This window comes from Sycon ciliatum, chromosome 2, assembly GCF_964019385.1.
Source record: "Sycon ciliatum chromosome 2, ocSycCili1.1, whole genome shotgun sequence".
Taxonomy (NCBI): Eukaryota; Metazoa; Porifera; class Calcarea; order Leucosolenida; family Sycettidae; genus Sycon; species Sycon ciliatum.
The window spans coordinates 239,267-255,073 of NC_088644.1; the positions used below are offsets into that span (position 1 = coordinate 239,267).

Consider the following 15,807-nt stretch of genomic DNA (forward strand, 5'->3'; position numbering starts at 1 on the left):
CTTTTTGATTCTGCAAAAAACCAAGAAGATGCTACGATCGGGGACACACATTACCCTCCCCCGGGAAAAAAATTCAAAAATTGAAGCCAATTGCAAGCATTCCCAGGCATTTGGTGCCATTTCAGTGTACATGGACTTTTGATTCTGCAACAAACCACGATCGGGGACAAGGATTTGCCACGTTTGCGCTGAGATCATCGCGCTTTGTTGCAGTGTGCTAAAAAAAAAAAAAAAAAAAAAACGGCCGAAAAAGTGGGGCGGTTCCGACGCCCTTGATGTACACGTACATTGGGAATGGCCATGTCCTTCTTCTCTACTTCTTCTTGATCTTGAGCTGTACTTCGTGAAGTGAATGAAAGAAATTTTGAACTGTTTTTAGCATGCAACACGTGCACTCCGAACTTTTACACGAGGTGCGTACAGTTGAGCTCATACACACAAATCGCCAGTGATGTAATGGGAGCTGGCTTCGCGGCGCCGGCTTTGCACTTCGGGCTGGATTTCACCTAGCGCAACTGTAAAAGTATACAGTCAACTTGGCTAATAACGACTGCGGATATATTACGACAATTCGCGAATAACGACAGAATATCCATGCCCAGAGCAAAGTCCCATCTAACTGTATACATTTAACTTCGAATACAACTACTATCTGAATACCGACAATTCGCGAATACTCGCGGCGACATGCTTTTAGTGCCCCGAGGTCATATCCACTGCTTGAATAACGTCTTTCTTATTTTTGTATTTTATTTTTTATTTTGCTTCTAAATAGTTGGGAGTGATCAGCACAACTACATGTAGTTGTACATGATTGTACAGTAATCATCTACAGGGACATGCACACGTACATGTCCCTGTAGATGCCTCCAAAGGGCTAATTTTTCAATCTATTTCCCTTTCATACCAGGTTCAAGTCCTGCTTGGAAGTGGAAGGAATTTTTCCAGCCGTGCTGCGACCCACAGTTATTTGGGACCTTGTGGCCTCGCACGAGGGTAACATGGATGCAGCTAATGGGATTTCGGTCTTTGACCACTTGGTGGTGGGTCTGATCTACTCACCTCCCACCGTTTAGGCGCTGCATCTGCGCCTTTGATCCTAGAGGGTGGTGGCGTTCCCACGACGGATGCGGAAAACTGGGCTTCCAGCCGAGTCTCACGCGAACCGTGAAATTTTTATTTTATTTATTTTTTATTTATTTCCCTTCCATATTGACTTTAGCCTAGGGAATTGTGTGTTGCTCCCTACATGGGAGCTCGCGCTTTTCCTGCCGACTTGAACTCTCACTTGACTGACTCACGACTGCCATCCAGAGCACACGAGAAGTCCATCGAACCGTCCACCCGGCAAACCTGCAAGAAAGCACCACTCCCTGCTCAATACACAGTGTTTCGGGGAATTCACCCCTCATCAGTTGAGCTTGAGTAGGCTGAGGAAGATTGTGCCTGAAGACCACCACTTATATAGTGCTCTCCAGGCACAAACATTACCAGGGATACAAACTTACAGAGACGCTCCATATTGACTTTATAGTTCTTTTCAATTGTAATATGAAAGTACAGTACACATTGGCATAGAGCATGAAAAGAGCTTCATTTTTGATATGCATCAGCGTCATAAATTATCTCCAACACAGACCTATATACCCGCTGCAATGCCGAGCCAATATCCGTACTAAGCAGAAGAGCACGGTGGAAACTGTTTGGTCATATTCTACGCCTCCCTGAAGCAACTCCAGCGCAGGTCAGCATGACAGCGTATTTCCAGCGACAGAATCGGGGCTGGCTCGGACGCCCGCACATCACCCTACCAGTGGTGATAGACAGCGAATTAGCCAAGGCAACGTCCATGCGTCTCCGGAGTCTGAAGGACCTGGAGACACTGCGATTGGTGGCTCGGAATAGGCAATCATTTAACGATATAATCGCACAGGTCACATTGTAGAGTGCAGATCACCTAGTGCTTTCAACAATAATAACGTACTTCCACATTATGGGAATTTGGTATAACCCCACACCCATCATTGTTGAATATTCCATAATAGCGTGGATTTCCCCAACAATATATTTTCATTTTTTGTTATCCTCTCCCATGCCGTTGTACATAAGCGGCTTGCCGCGGATATGTCAATACTACTACTAATACTACTCAGTGTCATACTTCAGTGTATACAAAATATGGGTTCGCATACATTCAAATGGGATTTGGGGTATAAGAACACTTCGCGAATATGGACACTTTTCTGATGCCCCGCCGAGCGTCGTTATTCGCAAAGTTGGCTGCAAGTGGACTTCGCACACTGGCATTCGATTCTGGTTTCACAGAAGGCACGAAACTGCGATCCCTAGGCCACTAATCCCAAACATGAAAATGCTAGTGAAGGTCAAAAGACTTTGGGGAGGGGGGGAGTGGACATGCCACCTGTACCCCTTGCCCGCTACGTGCCACCTAAAGTTACACAACATTTGGTAGAATTTCGGAGATTCTCAAAGGAACCCTCCAAAATCGGCGAAAAGCTTAGCGATTTTTCGATAAGTCTTGTTTTCCTTCCTAAGGGTGTGCAGACTCCACTGTAGCCACTTCATGTTTCACACAGTTATACACCACTACTCAAAAACGGTCTTTTGGCTACAAATTCTTCCAAAAATGATAAAATCCAAATTTTCGGGCCAGGCCCATCTTCAGGAGTAATTCTTGTATTCGGCGAATTTTCGGCCGGCCGATTTCGTGAAAGCCTATCAGAGAGCCGTAAATATTTTAGGACTCCCTGAGATTATGAATTCCCAACCGGGTCACAAGTGACAAGGTGTTTTTTTTTCAAACAAGTCCAAATACCCCCTCCCCCCCCCCCCCTCCCCCTGGTGCTGACCCGGCTGACCCGGCTCTGGAGCAGACACTGTGCACTTGTACAGTGTCGGCCGACTTGCAATTTTGCCCCCCCCCCCCCCCCTGACTCGTGTTCATTTCAGGGATGACAACAAACTATTCCAACGACCCCGTACATACAGACCAACCCTCCTGGTTTTCCCGGGAAAATCCCGGGAAATCAACAATACTCCCGGGATCCCGGGGATGGCAAGCGAACTCCCAGAAAAGTCATCTTTTTGTCTGATCCCGGTTTTTCCTGAAAACTCCAGGGCCCGTGTGTGACTCGCCCAATATCCCGGTTCTTTAAAAAAAATATGTACAGTACGCACTCCGAACTGTGCACAGCACTTTTAAGACCTGACCAATCTGGCCTACATGATCTGCCCCGACAGGCACGCCCTGACTGATCAGACTGCAGTGCAGGCTCGAACTGTGCTGTACCCAGAGTCCAGAGTCGGTGAACTGCAACTCAGGGTGATTGCACTGTATCATTCGTCCTGTGCCGTCGGACTTTTTTTGCGGGAAAAGCTCTTTTCATGTTTTTTGCGCCATCTTCAATATGCGGAGGCTCCACTGCAGCCGATTCATCATGTCTCAATCTCTTTCTTCCCCACCACGGTCTTATACTGCAATCGTCGTAAATATCCACATGTTAGGCCTTGGGCTTCACCAGGGGTTTTGAGAGACACCCAGGGATTCTGCATGTCTTGTCAAGGGATTGAGATTGTTGTGGTTGGTTAGTATTGCCTTACATCACCTGCACTGCATACAGCCTGCTCTGCACTGTCAACATACCTGTCATACATGCACATGTTACCTGTAATGGCTGTCATGTGTACAAAACTTGTGACATCAAAACATACGACATCCGCTATCGCGAGGCCAGTCCTACAAGTGTTACGCATATTGTATAGATGTACACAAATGCTGTTGAATCCCGTAGAATCCCGTAGAATCCCGTAGGCCCAGTTGGGTGTTGAATGTACAGGACCCTATTGCGTTTACTGCCATTTCCACTACGGAACATGCCCTGAAGTCACTTCCTACGAGAACAGTTTCGGGCGAATATCTGGCCAATCATTAGCCGCACTAATCCAAGTGATGAAAAGTGACGAACCTGGAAAAGTGATTGTCTTCCATCGACTAATGGGCTAAACTCGTCAAATGCGAATGCGTAGCACACGATGAACACGCAACCGCAATAGTAAAATTAACTATTAGCTTTTTCTGCAACACTCTGCAACATTGTGTATATTCCCATCTGTAACTGATAAACACTGACACTGGACACTTGCTACAATAAAACAATACGCCGTGTATTGCAGGTGCTCGTGCACACGTCTATTGCACGTGTACTGCACACTTGACCATTTGTCAAGTGTCATCGCGGCTTCAGCACAACTATGTTTCCATTCTGGGGAATATTCCATTCTGGGAATATTCCATTTTGGGGAGTATTCCATTCTGGGAGTACTCCATTCTGCGACTATATCGCATTCCAGAGAATATTTCATTCTGGAGAATATTTCATGCAAAATCCGGGCTGCGGACAAAACTTCTTTCTCTGTAAATATACGGCCACTGAATATGCCTAGCTAGCAGCATTGCCACACAGTGGCAGCAGCAGCTCATTATAAGCACTGCAATACAGCTGCAGATGCAGCAGCTGCTGCAGCAGACTATAACACAAACCCAAGTATGGCAGCAGTAGCAGAACAGCGTCATTGTATCTACTACTACTTGGCTAGTGCTCAATCTGCAGCCAACAATCTACAGTGCGGCATAGTCCACTACAGTGTACAGTGCATAGTCACCAACCATGCATGGGTTAGCCACCATGCCACAGCACCAGTGACTGTGTGCCAGCAGACTATACAGTGTGTTGATTCAATGGAACCATGAACAGGACTTACAGAACAAGAAGAAGCAAAGTAGCCAGCCAGATTGTTTGCCGCGGTGGACTGGCCATGTTGTCCAGTGTTCTTTCAGCAACCACAGTAATCACACCAGCATTCTGCAACACAGCAGCACATCAAGCAAGCATGTGTGTTGTGAGCACAGTCTGCAACCTCTCTGCCGATTTTATCTCCTACACCTAGTATCATCCAACATGCTTGTCTCGATGTTGACAATGATAGTTGCATTGTGTTTCGTACTCCATCATGCGAGTTATCGACAGTCCTAGAGTCAGACTTGTCGACATCATCCACGGTGCCTATAGCTGCATGTATGTATGACTTCTCAGATGTGGTCTCGCCAGCTGTCCCCACAGGGCAGCTAACAGTCAAATCTACAGTACAGATGGCGGCGTTTTTACAGGGTTACGTGTGCGTGAAGTCCTCTGCCAGCTCTGTGCTACACTGGGGTAGATTGACAGTACTCGCACTGCCTGTCACTGTGAACATGTGATCTCATATCAACACACACCGTCACATACACCGCACTCATTCAAAGATCCACAGATGATAGGAGGTTGAATGGCTTATGAAGGTCAGGCTATTTCCCAACAACTACATGCAGCTGGCAAGCCCAGAACAGACTTCTCATTGATATCTTTACTCAACCTGCAAACACAAGAAGTTCTTCTTCATCCGATTCATTGGGCTTACAATAGACTAGTCGAGGCTTCGCTTTGGAACACGTCATCCAGTTGCCTTGGACAAGTTGTCTCTTTATTGACAGCAGGCAACCAATGACCGGCTCCTTCCCTTACTAAACCCACACATGATGTGTCGGTCCGTGATGCATCATGCTATTGGTAGGCCATCCAGCTACCAATGTGTGGACACACTCTGCCTAACGCTATGTGTGCAGCTACCAATGTGTGGACATACTCTGCCTAACACTGTGTCTGTAGCTACCTATGCGTATGCTGCTGTCTGGTGAGTGTTCACACATGGCCTGAAAGTGGCAAAGTGGGAGTACCAGTGACTACAGAGACTGCTTGGTCATTCTTGTTTAGCCTGTGTCTTGTTTAGCCTGAGTGTCTTGTTTACTACCCTGTGCACAAGAATGCATGGTTGTGTACAGCTCATGTTTTTATTGTCATACTTTATGCCGAATACCTATTTTAGTACACAACCGTGTTGCAATTACCATGCCTGTACTGCACAGTATGCCCAGGAAAGCACAAGGGCTCGGCACATTCAAGCTGGTCACGAAGCTAAGCTGCCATCAGGTTCGTCTAGAATCTGCATTGACATTGCGCTGTCATTTCTTTGACACACTGAGAAATCCAGTGAGAGACGTCACGCGAGACAATAAATTGTTAGCTTGAACTGCAGACTGTGTGCAATCTGTCCCAAGTCTTGACTATTCACTTCTGCTGGTCGTACTCATGGCTATAAACAATGTCGCTTTCAGCCTAGGCGAAGTGGAGAAGGGTAGAACTGCAGCCGAGAATGCCGTCACATGACGTAGTCAATGTCACCCATACTACTCAACAACAATTCAACAGCAAGTCCCCAGCATATTGCAGTAATCTGCAGCCCCTTCACAACTGTCTTCTTACCTTATGAATATGATGATCTGGTAGTTTTGATAAGCATGGTGAGAAGTGCCAGTACTACCATGTACCTAAGTCCTTGTGTACCAGGGAATGATGCAATACACTCAATGACGTACAACTGTCCTTGTACAGCCACATGATCTGCAGGTCTGGTCAACTATTTCTTGTTACTTTAGCTATTGCCAGTTCTTCCACGGTTCTGCCAGTTTTGCAGTCCGGGTCTTTACTAGAATTGTAGCGGACGGCGCTGATACTTCTAATTGGTGATGCCGACCACTTCAAAGACTGTCGAGACCTGGGGAATTGAGAAAAAGAGAAAGCTGCGTGGCCGAGTCGGCATGTTCGCATACTCCTCCAGTCATACTGCTCCTGTCATAGCGGTTACCTGCACCGCATGCACTGCAGACTTGTACGGTCGCTGATAGCGTTGACGGGTCATTGTCGGCATGTCAGCATTATTCTCAGTTCTCTGCAGCGTCTGCATTGAGAAGTTCGATAGGCGCTGTCGCCGTGCACTGCAAGTGTCGTCGCCAGAACTCACTACTCCGAACTCTAGTCCACACAGCTACAAACGAACACCCACGACGGTGCGTGTCGGGGATTGTCGCCGGTTGGCATTTGCTCCGGAGAAGAGCTACGACTACTGTAGTGGCAGCAAGAAGAAGTTAGTTATCCCTTTCCTGACTCTGCGGCAACTGTCTTCACTAGCTTCCATATCCATTTGTTTCTCCTGGTCGAGAAGCGAACTAACTAAAACACTGTTACTTGCAACCTTACAGAATGCCAGGACTAACTAGCTATTATTATAAACTGCTTCAAATCAAAAACAAAGTCAGAAATCACACTAGTGCACTGCGTACTTGAACAAGCTTGCAACGCTTGAGATCAGTTGCCTGATGAGTGATGTCTGTGATCATGGTGATGATCGATCGTGACTACGTGAAACTCGGAGTTGCAACACATGCTTCCGCCTCTCTTTTGACTTGTGAAGACGGTCGTGTAGTACTACCGTACTGGCAATATAATAGGGAGGTTCTGCTATACGTGAAACGTAGAGAAATCACGTAGAGAGCATGTGTCTGGGTTAGAGTCTACGGCTTCGCGTGTTTTGGCTCCAGATTTCTACGCGGAGATGGGGTTCTCTACGTTGTGGCACACGCAGAGAAAATGCGTACGGATTTGCTGGGTATCGATCAACTGCATGCAGAAAACTGCCAAATATGGAAGGGGAAATTCCCAGTACACATTCCACGTGACTTCTCTAGGTGAAACGTAGAGCAGAACAGCATTTCTTTACGTTACGGGAACGCGAAGAAAGTTCGCGTGATTCTTTGCGTCGCGTTCCCAAAACGTAGAGCAGAACCTCCCTAGTTATGTTGCCGCGTAACGCGTAACGCAGGGGGGTGCGGCGTAACGCGCGACCAGGCTAGTGCGACAAATTTTCGTTGACTTCGTAACGCGCGTCCGGCGGGGTGCGGCGATCTTTTCATTGCAGTTTGCACTGCAAACAAAGGCTGAAAACTGTGAAAGCACGTGCACCGCGTGGTGAAAAGTTCAAAACTGGATGCAGCAGGAAGTCCTGACACTCGAAGGCGCATCATTCAGTGGTTGGCGATCTCAATGGTTTCTTCTTTCCCGAGGTCGTTTTGCGAAGAAGAGCGATGTGTTTACCAGTTTCCTTGTGACAATGCAGAAGTCTCTATTCGCCTTCGGCGTGAAGAAAATCACGCCCAAGGAAAGTGAAAAAGGAAAGGATGAGTAGAGAAAGGAGACGAAAAACAGGATTGCTGCTGATCGTGCAAAGAAAGTTTTAGTGAAGCAGAAGGAAGTTCGTGAGCAAACGAGAAAGCGTGTTCGTCGGCACCGCCAAAATGATGCGGCAATAGCAAAAAAGTGATGCGGCAATAGCAAAAAAAGGACTGCGGCAATATAGAAACCTGTGTAACGGCTCCTGTGCGACTTTGCATGTAACGCCCTGCGTGCGGCAAACATGTGCCAATGTAACGCTTCAGCCTTCATGGCCTCACTGCGGCAACATATATTGCCAGTACGGTAGTACTGTTATCATGGTTATACTATAGTTGTGACTTGTGTACATCTAGCTACATGACTGTACTACCAAGGCGACAGGTTTTTCGCGTTGTAACCATAGTAACCAAGGAAACTCTGAATCGCCGGACAGCTAGAGCCTGGTCTCATGCTACCATGGCTACAGTATGACTCTATGAGGTCGGCCCGGACACTCAGACAGCCGGTACTGTGCCACTGGAGCACTGCCACGACCACATTCCATTGAGAAAAATACGAAAGGTTTGTTTCTCCTCGAGCTGTAAAAAAAAAGTTAATTATCGTGTCCGTTCCCGAAGGGAACTCACGACGGCCGCTAACACACCGTAAAGAGCTGTACATGACAAGAATTATGTCATACGTATACATGGTATACATGTAGGCATAGCAATGGCGCAAAAATCCAAGAAATAAAAAATGGTACATATGTGACATAATACCACCAGCAATGAGCTAACGGTCGCACAGCATTGCACAAAGCTAACGCTTACACTCACACTACATACAATGCCATTGCACTGAGCTCACACTACAGTCTGCGCTGAGCTATCGCTAACACTAACAATCGTACTGCCACTCGGGGCTTGTTCAATCATGCCTACATCTTCTACACTTGCTTTGTGTTAGTAAGGCTGTATTTACACGAGAATTTTCAACCCGGGTCGAGGACCCGAGGTCAACCCGGGTTGAACTCAGAAAGTCTGTATGATGAAAAAAAATAGGTGGGGAGTTACATGAAGATAGTTGTCCCGGGTCAATTACTGATTTGCCGCCAAAAGTCCACTTCCTAGACTCTAGAATCCTGTATGATCACGTGAATCCTTTCGCGCGAAATTTGCATGAGTGCTATTCAAACCTGGTGCGAGATACGCGCAGAAGTATGTTAGTACAATTTCTCACCCCGGGTTGATTTCAACCCACCTCTAGGGGGAGGGTTGAAACCCTCCTCTAGGGGGAGGGTTGAAATCCACCCGGGGTGAAATTTCAACGGCCAAGCGCAATGCGTCATGTAAACGCGCCAGTCAATCTGTGTTCATGACGGGTTGAAACATGACCCTGGTCGAACTCAACCCGGATTGAAACGCCTCATATCATGTAAACACAGCCTAACACCTATCTCCCCCCCCCCCTTTACATATAAACACAGCCTAACACCTATCCCCCCCCCCCCCCCCCCTGTACATATAAACACAGCCTAACACCTATCCCCCCCCCCCTTGTACATGTAAACACAGCCTAACACCTATCCCCACCCCCCCCCCCTTGTACATGTAAACACAGCCTAACACCTATCCCCCCCCCCCCCCTCCTCTACATGTATGTATCTAGTCCTATTGAGTACTGTAAAAGCCATTATTCTAACGAGGCGCATATATAACGATTTCCCAAAATTGACTAGTTTACGTGTACCAAAAGTAACGATTCTCACTCATTCCCAACGCTGAATAGGACAGTATATGTATCGATTTCTGTTTAACGATTTCTATTTTAACGACAGATTTCTCCTCGTTAACTCGTTAGAGTTAGCACTTCGTTATAATTATAATATTATGGCTTTTACAGTACTCCAATTTCAGAAATTTTAGGTGCTCAATATTTTCGGTATGAGGGCAAAAGGCCAGGTTAGATGAACAGAAATGTTAGGTCCTTGCACAGAGAATCAGTTCCCTAGTGTATTATGTGTGTTGATGTTTGTTCGGTGTATTGACATTTTAGGTATGAAGCAGATGCACGGAAAGTACCGAAAATAAAAGTACACTTCAGAACAACAAGGACAATCAAGGCTTGTTTGCTGCTACTTCAAGTTTCAAGCTCTCGCAATCATCAGGCAACACGAGGATGGGGTGCCGACCATGCCGGTAGATATGCCAGGGGAGGGTGGGTCTTGTAGCGGGGTATGAAAATCTGCGTGAGAATGTGGGGGCTGTATTACGTTTCAGGGCTAGCGGTGTTATTTTAGGCAGGATGCATTATTGGTATTATTCTACTTGGTATTCCTGGGATCAGTCAAGAAGCAGCTACTAACTGTTACTTACACTCACCAGCATCATGTTGTGCTACACTCATGACTATCACACTATCCATAGTATCTCCCAGTCTACTGTTCAACCAAGACTTAGTACTCAGTACTGAGTACTATACACAGAAGCCTTGCTTGGTAGTTTAACATGTTTTTCGATTTTGACAGCATGTTATGGTTGTAGTCAGGAGCACTACGCGTCCTCACCTTGTAACATGCTGTCAAAAGAATCGAAAAACATGTTACTGAGTACTAGTACTGTACAACCAAGTACTGAGTACAGTTAGTACTGTACTAGCATCCACTGTGACCATGGTATAGAATCATAGTAACATTCAACAAAATTATCAAGTCCTGCAAGACACGTTCAGAGATAAGGAGATAATCATTCGCATGTTCGGGCAAGGCCCATCTTCAGGACAGGAATACAGGAATGCAGCCACTACAGACAAAACATGAAATACCGTATCATAACTCTTTTGTGGTCAAGTTGTCAATTGTCAGTGTGATGACGTTTTCAGATGATCAGCACATGAAAACGACGGCCTGCATGTATTACAAAAAGATAATAATAGCGTAGAATGCTGAATTTCAATGATGAAAAAGCATGTCTCAAACAAAATGGGAGAAAGCGAGAAAGAGAAAACCCCATTTGTACCATTTCCCGGCAACTGTCCAGCAGCTACCCTCACCCTCAGGACTACCCTAGCCCTCAGGACTACAATAAATAAATAAACTACTATTTTAAAACCGTTGCATTTGCTTGACTGCTAGTAGCATGTAGTGCGTGCAGAACGTACAGTACCTTCAGTAGTGCCTTCAGTAGTGCCTTCAGTAGTGCTGCAACATCCACAGGACAATCGGGGGGGGGGGGGGGGGGGTCTCAGCACAGAGTACTGGTGTCAACATCCACAGGACAATCGGGGTCTCAGCACAGAGTGCTGGTGTCGAAGGACTTACTAGATTGAAAACTACACTGGTGTCGTGGTGGCTTGGGAATCAACAGTCTTGAGTAACAGCTACCCGCTGATGTTCACCGTGGACTTGTGTTATTGTATTGCAAACATTCCATTAGATCAGACAGACTGCTTAGTCTCAGGACACCAGTGGACACACCAGGAGCTGCTGCAGTACGCTTGTTGATATCCAAGCCAACGTTTGCTGCAATCCGTTTCCGATCTAGATGAACAGGACGCATTCCAAGTTTACGGCATGCCTCTACATCTTTCTCCCAGTCATCACCTATGTGTGCGACGGTGCTGGCATCATCAACTCCCAGTGCTTGGAGACAATGCTGGAAGATACGCGTGTCTGGTTTGCAATAATCTAATTCACCCGACATGAACACCTTTTCAAAATACTTGGTCAGTTTTAAGTCGTCAAGAATGTCACTCAGTACATGATGGAAGTTAGATATAACAGCAAGACGAATACCTGAATCTCGCAGAGCTTCCAGCGCAGGCTGGACATCTTCATACGCGAGCCATGCATCTCCACCATTGAATTCAGAGTAAAGTTGTTCGAAGACAGGACGTAGCTGAACAGGTGTTGCCTTGCACCCGCTGCACTCAAAAGACTTGAGAACAATCATTTCCCACCAGCGATGGGCAGGCATAGACTGGCTTCGCCCAAAATTAGGGTACTCCTGCCATGTCGACTTCCATGCCAATCCAAATCCTTTGTCCAGGTTAGAGGCATCAACTCCTTCGATCCCGTGCTGATGGCCTGCATTGGCATATCTTTCACCGACAGATCCCTTCACACGAAGTATTGTGTTAGTAGCGTCCAACGTAATCACCCTTACTCCTCGAAAGAACGAAGAAAGAACTTCTTGTTGGGCCATTTCTTCTCTGTCATCTACAAAATCATACAACATGCGAAAGGTTTTCGATCTTGCAGGCCGGGCTGACTTCTTTCAAACATTTGAAAAGCCTGCGGCGCACGTGCGCAGGTACTATACTATGGTCACGTGTGACTGGCAGAACTGTTACTTCACTCAACAACAAAAAATAGTGACTTGATCATGGTTATCTTCACCATCACCATGACCACTTGCATCAAGAACTCTTGCTTGCATGCTTGTGACGTTGTGTTCTGGTTTGGAGTACTGACACATGTAGTGGCTTGTGGAAAAGCAAGCCACCAGATCAGTACAGAAAGACATTACAAAAAAATTGAGCAGACACACGGTTTTCTTCTTGTAGATCCCGGTATTTTTTGTTTGAATTCTTGTTTCAGAAATACTGTAATTTCACAAATGTTCGGTGTACTTTTATTTTCGGTACTTTCGGCGAATCTGTTTCACACCTAAAATTTCAATACACCGAACAAACATGCACATAATCCTATAGGGAACTGCTTCTCTGTACCTAAATTTTCTGTTCACCTAACCTTTTGCCCTCATACCGAAAATATTGAGCACCGAAAATTTCTGAAATTAGAGTACACTAAAGTCAATGTGTTGTACATTGACTACATTCTATTATTATAGAGAAAGATAATACACTACATGTACAACCAGGGAGTCGTCACGCACATACACACACACACACACAAAATACATACACACATACACAAAATTTAAACATACACATACATGTACATACACACATACAAGTGGAGAACCCCTCGATAGGCTACCCGCCTTTGCCGCGCTGTGCCGCACACTGTCTGTGGATTGGTTGCGCAAGTGGTTGCACACCACGGTACACTGTCTGTACATGTTTAGCTGTGAATGGCAGTGCAATGTGCTGTAAATCAACTAATTTTCGCAGATTTCGCCACTTGGTGCCAACCGGCCACAGTAAATCACAGGCTAAAGTTTGTCAGAGAGCAAAAGATTCATGATTGAACCCCAATCGGCCAAAGTTTCATTTGGAGACCGGTCAAAGTTTCTCACTGGCCAAAATGTGTTGATTTACAGTAACTTAGAAAGACACGGTACGCCGGCTGTACGCCGCCTGTACAGGAAACGTATTATGAGCAAGCATTATGTGTTCAGTGGTCTTTTCATGAAGCCCCAGGTGACGAGGCAAAGAAATAATCAAGAAAGGGGCAGCAACAGCATAGCATTCACTACCAGGTGAATGGCCATCATGCGAAATTTGCTAGAAATACATGCACTGATAATGAAAAATGACGTACATTTCCCTACTAAAGCGATAAAACAAACAGTGTGAATTCTAGCCAGCATGCTCAGCACATGGAACCAACGCTGACAAAGCATGCACATCGTACTCTACACATGGCAACACAAAGCAATGCAAATGTACATAGCAGCTGCAGAGATTCTCTCAAACTCACAGCACACCGCAGTGACAAAGCACACACGCACGCACACACACACACACACACACACACACACACACACACGCACACACACACGCACACACACGCACACACACACACGCACACACACGCCCACACGCCCACACAAACACACACACACACACACACACACACACACGTGTAGCCAGGAGCAGAATAAACAGCAAGGGGTAACCATGTGGAATAGGTAGTTGTCAGTTATTCACCAATCACAACACTCTCACATTCCCTGCTCTCCGACCATACAGCCAAACACAGCATTACCTGTGCAATTCGGTCAAGACTGACGTGAAAGCCATCGTTCTAAAATGACCTGTCAGAGGCGGTGACTAGCGGCGACTAGACGAAGAACTACTTGCACCAGAATGTGAGGATGACGTTGTGACGGATGAGGATTTGTGCTTACGTCGCTTTCCACTTGGTGAACGCGAGCGAGAACGTTGTGGAGACTTGGATCTAGCCGGCGAATGTCGCTTGCTGTGCCTAGAAGACGAAGAGGATGGGCTCTTTCGTCGATGAGGAGATTTGGCTCGTTTATGTTTCCTTGAAGATGAATGGGATGGCGAGTTGGAACGTTTACGTTTAGAGCGTTGATGTCGACTATGCTCACCGTCATGTGGTGATTGTGATCGAGAATGTGTCGGTGAGCTATGTGACGAGTGATGTTGTTGCTGCTGCTGCTGCTGCTGCTGCTGTTGTTGAGAATACCGATGGCTGCCGGAAGTCGATGAAGCAGCAGGTCCACTTGCACGCCGAGATCCACGCTGATCATGTTCATCAGCAGCAGTAGCGCCAGCGGTCGCAGCAGCACCAACAAGATTATACTGGTCATCATCCTCAGAGTCACTGTTTGACGAAGAGTCATATTCCTGCAACACCAGCGTATGCAAGCACGCGAACACACATACACAAAAATAAAATCCACGTGTACTTCTCAGTGCCAAACAAAACATTACCCTGGTCTTCCCCAAAAGGATATTGGCAACTCAATTTAACCGGCACATACTTTTATCGATCACCGGCGATCGATAAATTCTACACATTTCAAATATTTTCAAACTATCGTAACTTGGTCAATTCCCAGTTGTTTGGAGAGAACGAAATATGTAGGGAGAAGAGAAAACTCTCAGCTGTCGTCTCGAACAATTTACGAAGCGATACCAAGAGTACATAACCCCCCAGAGTGTGCAACTCCCACATACCCTGTTGTCCCGACAGAATTTCAAGTTGACGTCATTATTTATGACGCAATGCTCCTTGCAGCAGTGATTTACAACATGTGTACGGGTGTCAACGCATCACACGTTTTTCTTTGCAATAATTTGTACAGGATCGATCGGCTTCGGTCAACCACAGGTTCTGGATTCGTCTGATAATCCGTGTACAGTGCGCATTGCATCATCAAAATGACGTCAACTTGAAATTCTGTCGGGACAGCACCCATAGTGGAGTTGCACACTCTGGGGGGTTATGTACTCTTGGCGATACGATGAACGGTGAGTGAGTTACGACGCGCTTAACGTTCGTCACGGTCAATTGGTGTTCAGGGCCGTGAATGCGTGACTGAACGGCCGGAGTTTTCCCTGAACTCGTCGGCTGTTCAAGGCTGTTCTTTTGTGCGATTTCACGCCACTTAACAATATGGCCGCCGAAAGTCTCGATTGGGCTTCAATGGCAAGAAAATTTGAATTTTCAAATCGTCAGAACACGAGTAGGCCATGGTTTCCCCTGGATTTTGGAGACTAGTCAGCCCGGACAGCCCGGGGAACACGCTGATCACCTGCGTCTTGTTTCAAGCTTTCCGCTCGTACCTCACATGACTGCCTTTCCTTCAAGAAACATTTGTTCTGTGTCGTGCGACTTTGGCTTCGTTCTGGAATACTCCTTGTGTCGTCGCTGACAAACTCGGCTCCGAGAAGCCCTTCCCGATTTTTCCCAGCTTAGATCGATATTTTCCCAGGTAGAGGACTATCCTCTGGTTGTCTTCCCCAAGTGTCATTAGAATACGCGCGTGAA

At 46.4% G+C, this 15,807-nt stretch overlaps 2 protein-coding genes across 3 annotated transcripts in view; both read right to left on the minus strand.

Annotated features, from left to right (window-relative positions):
• Positions 1-6,397, minus strand: part of LOC135808153 (uncharacterized) — a 91,026-nt gene extending 84,629 nt beyond the window's left edge. The window contains exons 1-2 of the mRNA XM_065321299.1: positions 6,381-6,397; positions 4,783-4,883 (exon numbers count right to left, since the gene is read on the minus strand). Coding sequence (XP_065177371.1) covers positions 4,783-4,838 — 56 coding nt within the window. The 5' untranslated portion in view covers positions 4,839-4,883; positions 6,381-6,397. The remainder of the gene's footprint in view (positions 1-4,782; positions 4,884-6,380) is intronic.
• Positions 6,398-13,280: 6,883 nt separating this feature from the next.
• The window catches only part of LOC135808154 (U2 snRNP-associated SURP motif-containing protein-like), a 32,268-nt gene continuing 29,741 nt past the window's right edge, over positions 13,281-15,807 (minus strand). For both annotated transcript variants that reach the window (XM_065321301.1, XM_065321300.1), the window contains exon 24: positions 13,281-14,660. In XM_065321301.1, the coding sequence (XP_065177373.1) occupies positions 14,121-14,660 (540 nt within the window). In that variant the 3' untranslated portion in view covers positions 13,281-14,120. The remainder of the gene's footprint in view (positions 14,661-15,807) is intronic.